Source organism: Nelumbo nucifera, chromosome 2, assembly GCF_055504915.1.
Source record: "Nelumbo nucifera cultivar China Antique chromosome 2, China Antique-T2T, whole genome shotgun sequence".
NCBI classification, from domain to species: domain Eukaryota; kingdom Viridiplantae; phylum Streptophyta; class Magnoliopsida; order Proteales; family Nelumbonaceae; genus Nelumbo; species Nelumbo nucifera.
This window is the reverse complement of record NC_142650.1, coordinates 4,910,889-4,919,722: the sequence shown is the minus strand read 5'-3', so window position 1 is coordinate 4,919,722 and position 8,834 is coordinate 4,910,889. Positions and strand designations below refer to the sequence as shown.

Here is an 8,834-nt window from a genome sequence, read left to right as displayed (position 1 = left end):
TTTATGTTGTCTTTTGGATGCAAGTATTTCTCTGGGTAGAGGTCTAGTTGGAACATAACTAATAACGATCAACATAGCCTCCATTTACGCTTAGGTTGTCAACAAGAAGCCGATTAACTGATGGATACCATTCATCTCTCTGAGTTTCTTAAATCTTGGTTGTTATTTGGGGTGGACGGCCCAGAGTGCCCTCGTGTCCAAACTCTTCCACTCAACCCAACCATCTAAGTACTCTGGCGTTAGCAGAGCTGAAATATGGTGCAGATTGGTTCGACACTTCCACTTTGACGACTAACGCTTCATTACTGATTAGTTCAGGAGTAGAAATTGATTGATTTGCAACGAATCAGTCATGTTCAAGGCCCTAAACTCGGTTAAGAGTTTAAACCTTGGAGGCTGTGTAAGTTAGGAAATAATTATTGTGATGGCATGGCGTGTGCCCATATGCCACTTTGCTCAAAGTGGTGGTGACGAGGAATGAAATATTTGTTTTATATTTTGAAATTATGTGCATTCCAACCACGGTATGGAAGGAGAAGTAAAGAAAGAGAGGTGTGGAGTGAGATTTTTCTGGTTTGAAAAATGGTTTCCTATTTGGGAAGTTGGGAAATTGCTTCAGCTTTTGAAGGGCAACATAATTGTCAAGGGCTCCCATGTTTTCAGCACTAGGGTACAAAGCTTAGTGGTGTTAAAATTCTCCATACCAAATTTCATCAATTGGCAGCTCCGAGTTCCAACAATGAATAATGATGATGACCAAGGGATTAGCTGAAAACCATTTCGCTGTAAAATGCATTATATTTACCACTTCCTCCATTCCATATGTGCCAGGTAAGCCACGAGACCACGGGCACGAGGCATGGGATTCCCCACTTTAGTTCTACTTCTAGAATCCGAGACACTCTAAATTGTCTTTCTTTCTTTCTTTCATTGAGCCAGAGTCGATATCTTTCTGGTTTTCTGGGTTGGTGGGTCAGTTCAGTTCTATGGACGCATTCAGCCTCTAAAACCTTTTTAGTTTCTATGTTCCTATTCCTTTTGTTGGGAGAAACTGTTGGTTCTCTTCATCGTCATCATGTTAGATGCATGATTCATTTACTATAGTGATATTAGCATTTAGTACCATACAAAAGAGTGTGAGTGTGGGCCATTCAATTAAGTTGACCTACTACTCAAGACTGGAGAATAAAACTGGGTGGATGATCTTTCATGGCCATCCATCCTTTTTTGTTATGGCATATGAATGAATATATTATTTCTATTAATAATAATTGGGAACTTACAAGGGTAGGGTAGGTAGCAAAAGGCTCAGGTTCAGGATTCCAGCGGGAGCGGTCACATTGGTTGAGTAAATGGGGTAATCCCTGCCCCACCGTGTTCATCACTCAATACTACTCTCATCGTCATTGGTGCAGAATTCAAGTGCCCTACCCTGCTCATCACTCATTGAACACAGTAGGGATCACAGTTTTTGCTTACTCAGCGTGAGCAGTTCCACTCAATTATCACCCTTCTGGGAAAACTTATGAAGCCGCTTGCCTGCTCTCTGCTTCTCCTGCCTAGTGCCTGCTGCATGTGGAACTTAATTGGTTTTTTTTGGGATTCCATTGGTGACATCTCTGTCACGCCATCACTTTCTTAAGTTTTATCCTTTGGTTGGATAAGATAATTTATCTGATGAATGAATGAATGAACGATGATCCACCGTAAATTTCGCTCTTACCGCTTCAAAATCATCCCCAAGAAAAAAAAAAAAAAAAAAAAAAAAAACGGAAAGGAAACCCTACGAAGAAGAAGACGACGACGAAAATTTGTCCCTCTTAATGTTTTATCGACTTGGCCCAGATATCTGTAGGGTGGCTCAGGATTCAGGAGGCACTGATGCTTTCTCGATCAGAAGTCACAACCCACAAACACGTACCCTCACAAGTCAGGGTCCTACAATTTACAGTAAACAAATAATGGTTTGAGACCATGGGGAGTCAGACTCTGTTGAACAGTCTTTGACAATGGCTTGAGACCTTAATCAGGGTCCTACAATTTACAGTGGTGCTCTTTCCTTCTACATTGCTTAAAATACCAATTGATAGTAGCCAAAGCAAAGCAAACTTATGTTAGTGTCTGTTTAACAACTCTCTCTCTCTCTCTCTCTGTTTTCTGTTGTGACTGAGCATTGTGTTTTATCAACTTATGTAACGAACTATTTTGAGGGAAGAAAAACTACTTCTTTCTTTCTGAATTCTGTGAGGGTATCAAGACTGAGTTTTTAAAAAGGTGCACAAAAACAAGGCCTCGAGCTGCGCATGCATCTCTCCCTTCAATGTAAACCTCCACCATGAAATGTCGGATGGTGTGTTCCTCACTTCTTAGAGAGAGTGATGCCAACAGCAATAATCAATAATATCTAATCTTAACTTAAATATAAATTAAAAGGAAAGGAAAGGAGATAAAAAGATGCCCAAATGCCAAACAACATTTTTATCTCTCTCTTGCCAATCAAGTCAAATGAAGGGGGAAGATCACTACAGACTGTTGAGATAAAAAAAATAAAAATAAAAATAAAGAAAAAGAATAAGAAGACCCAAAGCCAGGAATCCAGTAAAAGTAGTAAAGTACTTCAAGTGTGAAGTGACCCTCTAGCTTCCTAGATTTCATTAAACAATTTTTGTATTATATGAAACATTAAATCAATTACTACTGGTACTGGATAGCAGAGCCCAGAGTCTTAGCCAAAGGTTTTGTATTTAATGGAATACAATAACTGGGGAATGCAGAAAACCAGCTTTTGAGACATGGGCTGCATTCAAATACGTATGTTGCTTGCGTAAGTGGGGATTAATTATTTCAGAAAATATAGAAATAAATCTATTCTTTTTCTTTTATATACTTAAACAGTGCAATGGAAAAAAAAACAAAAACAAAAGTGAAAGCCTTTATAAATTAAATAGAGAAGTATATCTTTTTAATTAATTGTTATACATATTAAAAACATAAAATCGAATTATACCTGAGATATTCCCATATAATACCTTCTTTCTTGTGAGGAGGGTATGGTCCCGTATATTCATTCAATTAAACTTTATAAATTGTTAAAAAAAAAGGCAAATCAGGGAGAGACGAGCCACACAATTTAGTTAGAGGGAGAGAGATGAAGCACATAATTTGGTTAAAAAAACAAATAAAGAAAGTTACGGGTCAGTTGGCCATTATAAGTTTATGAACGTGATTATTTGGAGGCATTCAAAATTCCCAAATCTCTGACAGTGCCTAATCCTTATTTACTTTTCTATTTTCGTTTTTCTACTTTGGCACTTTCTGATCCCCACCTTTAAAGTTGGCTTAGCCCTTCTCCTATCTTGCACAAACACCAGGTTCCATTAAGCTTCTATACACATTGAGAGAGAGAAAGAGAGGGAGAGAGAGATCAGCAGATCAAATAAGATGGCCATGAACTCACCTCCATGCGACCATGCAGATGAAGAATACATAGACATGGAAGTTGGTTCCTCCGCATTCTTCTGCTATTCCGTCAACTCTCCGCCACATCCTAGAGAGTTTGAGTTCCATATGTCTTCATTAACCCCCATTGATAGGGAACCTACAACCTCCCCAGCTGATGAACTCTTCTACAAAGGGAAGCTTCTACCTCTCCACCTTCCTCCGCGTTTACAAATGGTTCAGAAACTCCTCCAGCACTCCAACACCCACTTCGAGGAAAATACAGAAGCCTTGGATGAAAATTACACCACTCCATTCTCCACCACAACCCCTACTCCCACCACTGCCACCCCATTCGAATCCTGCAACATCTCTCCCTCCGAGTCTTGCCGGGTCAGTAGGGAACTGAACCCAGATGAATATTTCGTCGAGTGTTGTACTGATGCAAACGGTTTCATCAGCGACCAACCCAAGAAGTCTTGGTCCAAGAAGCTCAAGCTGATCAAGAGCTCTTCCTTGGGTCTGAAGTTGAAGGCTTCTCGTGCTTATCTTAAGTCTTTGTTCAGTAAATCCGGGTGTTCGGATGAGTCCTCCGCGGAAGCTGCGAGGAATGGAGACGAAGGGACCATTTCGAAAGCCAAGGAGTGTTTAAACAGGTATATCAAGGTGTCAAGGAAAAACCCATTTGGCCAAATCCAAAAGGGGAGGTGCCAAAATGCAGCTACTGTCATGAGGGGCTTTGATAAAGAGAAGATAATTGAGGATGGTAGTGGCGGTGATACTGGCCATAGAAGGTCCTTCTCTGGGGCTATCAAATGGCATTCGACTATCAAGTCCTCTTCTTCTACATCTTCATCTGGTTCTTCTTCTTCATCATCACTTTCGAGTAATTCTAACGGCCATTATGGGGTACAGCTGCTCAAGAGGAGCAGCAGTGCCAATTCAGAGATTGAGAGTTCAATCCAGGGAGCAATTGCTCACTGTAAACAGTCTCAGAAGCTGTTTGGTTCGAGAAATGCGATGAGTGAAGTTGGGTTTTGTTCATTGTCTGCTTCAAGGATTGGAGTTTGTGAGGAACAAGAAAGGCCAGCACTTTGTAGAGGATGATCATTGATCATTAGTTGATAATGAAAAAATAAGTAAAAGAAGAACCCCTATTAGGTGAGGGAAGGAGAAAGGGGATGAATAAGTACATATATTTGATTGATTTAAGACAAATTTCCTGTTATTTTCTTCTTTTTTGATGCTTGGTATGCTCTGATTCAGTGCAAAGTCCTGTGAAACTGAAAGGCTGTCTGTCCTGTACTCTTAGATCAGACCATCCTGTGGCAGTTTGTGTGAACTGTAGAAATACCCTCTAAAAAACTTCCAACTGTAATTGCTTGAATAAAAAAGAACAATCGGAACTCTCCTTCCACTGGTTTTATTAATTTTCTTGGTGAGTGCTCTCTGAATGTAGAGGGGGAAAAAATAAAAATAGATGACTCGCGCGTTTTCTGTTGCATTTTGGACACTATAAAGAAGTTCTGGGTTACGCTGCAATGCAGCATTGTTCCAAATCGGTTAACGTGGTTCAGTTATTCTTTTTTTTTTTTTTCAGTTATTCGATGGCGAGCTTTTGGTAGTCACCCGGAAAAATAGACTTGAAAAATAGTTTATTTTTTCAAGAAAAAAAAAAGAAAAAAGAAAAACATAGAGCTTGCATCAATTGGGATGCTTTTAAATATGACAAATTTGGGTCATTTTAAACCATTGGAAATTTTCCACAACTTGGAAATTTTGGACAGAATATTTTGATAAAATCTAAACATTTTTAACCTTTTACTATATTTTATATTTTAGTTACATTATTTTAATAATATTTTGAAATTACAGGCTAAATAAAAATTTCAATCTAAACAAATCTGCCAAAAATATTCCAATTTCATCATCGAAGTGACTCTGTCTGAAACTGAAAATCTTGCAAAATTTCATGAAAACCATGACTGGGACCATCATGTCAGGGTAGCTTTTGTCTTTCAGCAGGAATGTGCCCAGTTAATAAAAAATGGGATGTATCCAAACAAGTCCCCTTGATTTTTACAGAGAAGAAAAGAGGGAAAAAACAACTTTCACATCCCTTTATATGATACCAAGCTTTCCAGGGAAGTTGACATGATCACAAGTCAGGCAGAGAGAGATACTGCAAAAAGCAACCAAGGAAGGCTTTTATCAAAGATAGTCTTGCAGCTCTACCTCCCTGAAATGGTTTCTTCTATTTGGGTCTTTCAGGCTTTATGCATCCATCCATTTCTAACAAGGGCCCGTGTCTTGCTTTTATGAGTTTATCTTTCCACTTGTTTTCCTCTCTCTCTCTCTCTCTCTCCATGGCTCGATCTTCAGTAAAGAAAAAGAAATAGATTACTGAACCTTCTTTACAAACACACACAGAAGAAAAAGTGTTTAAATAAAAGTTGGATCAGTTCCCATATCCCTCACCAATGAACATGATATCATGAACCATAATACTACAACCCAGCAAAAATGCTTTTACCTTTTATGGTTCCTGTAAACAAAACGTTTAGTGTCCTAATTACAGCATTTATAATGTTACTTGTCTGCCTCTTAAGAGTACAAGTGGGACACTTACATTAATCATGCCACCAAAAAAGGCCATCCATATAAAAATGCAGTATGATTACTTGATTGATAATAAAAAAAAAAAATATGATAGAGGAGGAAATCTTGAGGTGCAAACAAACAGCCTTTCAGGTGCCACCACCCTTCCTTCTTTTTCTCTTTTTTCCTTTATGATTTAAGGAGTGGAGGATAAACCTTAAAAAAAATGAGCATGGCATCCATATATTTGACAGGATTAAAGCCAAAGAAAGCAGCAAAGGGGACCCATTTGAGTTTTGATGTTATTGAGCACTACGGACTAAGGATTATTGTTAATAATAAAGCCATCACAAGCATTTGTTTGTTTATTCCAGAAGCAGAAAGGAGGGCACTCCAATTGGGTCCCTCTTGAAAGTTGAAACCGTGAGTGTGAATCCATCAGAGACACGCGTATGCTTGTATTAGCGATTTGGCATTAATCATTACGTGTGCAAATCCAATGATTTTGTGATTTTGAAACGCCAAGTGCATATGCAGAAGCTATATTATATACTGTACTGAATTGCATCTCCATTTTACTTTTCTTTGTTTGCTGCATTTTTGCATCAATTAGTTTGTCCTTCTGCTGTCCAGGTTCTTAATTCAAGCAATCCGTTGTATCCTTCTCTCAGATTCTTGTACATGGGATGGGATATAATTGCAGATATCCAATTTTACAAGGGTCAAATTGCTCTCCACTCTTCATGGTTTAAGTGTATGAGAGTATCTATTATTCCCAAGAAGAGACATCTTTGCTGTTAATATATATATAGATATAGGAAAGTAGGGAGCTTCCCTACAGGACCACCCCTGATTCTGTCATATGGAGGGATGATGTGGCCAATCTGAGCCATCCACCATGTGGGGGACCCTCTGGGTTGACCAACAGTTCAATCCTCTACTCAAAACCAGCCCTATGCCCCCACTTCTTATTGACAAATTATTGGCCATTTCTTCAATATTTTAATGAATTGACTCATAAACAAGGTTTTTTTTTTTTTTTATTACATGGCAATGGTGTGGTCTCAAATTTTCCCTGCCAAGGATAGCAAGAGGAACTAACCAAGTTTACCACATGGAGGATTCCTTCGTTGTTCAGCCTCCTTTGCTGAGTGACCTGACTAGCAGACCCACTCATCCCTTACGATAAGGCTGTCAATGGATTGAATTTTTGTTCCAATCTAATCCGATTCGAATCAAGTTAACATGGATTTGGACAATCATCAAGTTCATCAGATTGATTTCAATTAAAAAAAAAAAAAGCATTCACCATCATCATCTAGGCTTTGTCCCAACTCCCAACTATATGGGGTCAGCTATTTAAAAAAAAAAAAGTATTATTTGATTGAATAAGATAATCAAACAAGCATCTAATAGATCAAATTACAACAAAGAGAGGGCTTTGGTAGCTGAGGTATGGCGTTTTGTTTGTTATTAAAATAAAATAACAAATACAATTGCAAATGTATAAAACATGCTTCAATTAATTACTCTATTCTAGTAATAATTACCTAACCTAGCATGCTGATGTCACCTTGGTACCGCGATGGGTCCCGATATGAATTACTCCCCCTGCTTTAATAATCATCACCTGGCATACTAATATCAGCATTGGTACTAAGTGACTAACAGAATCCTTGGATTGAATTAGATTCAATGGGATTTGATGGATATCCAAAAGTACTGTAACTAATTGGATTGGATTTTCTAATAACAAGTTTGATTGAATTTAATTGGATCATTTGATTGGAAATCAAGTTCATTGACAGCCCTACCTTTGGAACATGCACAACAAATTGTCCTAATCTGTTGATTCTTCCTGTTTCCTATCACATAAACCGGGATCAATTATATGGATCAGTCAATATTGTTTTGTTACCCTCTATGTAGTTCCACTTCCAGTGAAAATGGAACTAGCTTTTGTACAGATATGCCCCGAGGAAATCCAGGTGCCACAGCAACTATTTAACATTTTGACAAGCTAAGGTTACCGAATCAAAAACAAACCAACCCAATTTGATGTTGGTTTGTCGTCCTCTATGTCAAGTTCCTTCAAGAATTCAATTAGCTTTTGTATGGGTATGCCCTTGTGAAACCCAGATGTCACCACTCAGCAAGCCCAAGGTTACAGAATATTGCTTTCCATAACAAACCCAAACAGATAATTCAAATCTCACCGCTTGAAATGATCATTGAGTAGTCACTATTGTTTGGTGAATAGTTTCTTCAGACATGGTTTTTTCTTGTGTTAATTCGTAGAAAGTTCCCTTAGTTGCAACTGTTTGTCGCTCTTCATGTCCATTACCTTGTAGAATTGTACCAATCCATGCTCCTTAAAACCAACCAATTTGATTGTAGTCTTCCCAAAACAATTATGCAAATTGCATCCCATAATAAACCCAGAAGGATGTTTGTGGAATTGCTTGAACCAATCAGAAAAGGGCGCATGTGGGTTGATGTCAGATATTTCTGGACGAAGACTCCGTAGGGAAATTTGTCATTTTTCTTAGACTTTTTCCAATGCATGTCTTCTAGTATCACGGCCAACCATAAAATGGGTAAAGGAACAGAAAACAAGAAAAACAGGCTTCGCTTATCCGTTCAGCTTTTGCCCTGCTGTTCTATCTCCTTCCGAGTTTATTTCAAATTGATACAAAAGAAAATGCTGCATCACTTTTTTTAATTTTTGTTTGGAAAAGAATGCTGGCATCATGTTAAATCTACCACTCTCCGGACACACCCCCCCCAACAAAGAAAAG

General features: G+C 38.4%; 1 protein-coding gene across 1 annotated transcript; it reads left to right on the top strand.

Moving 5' to 3' along the window:
• The first annotated feature begins 3,162 nt into the window (after window positions 1-3,162).
• Window positions 3,163-4,852, top strand: LOC104594671 (putative membrane-associated kinase regulator 4). The gene has a single exon (XM_010255072.3). It carries the CDS (start codon window positions 3,442-3,444, stop codon window positions 4,543-4,545), a length of 1,104 nt encoding a protein of 367 aa, XP_010253374.1. The 5' UTR covers window positions 3,163-3,441; the 3' UTR covers window positions 4,546-4,852.
• Window positions 4,853-8,834: the final 3,982 nt, after the last annotated feature.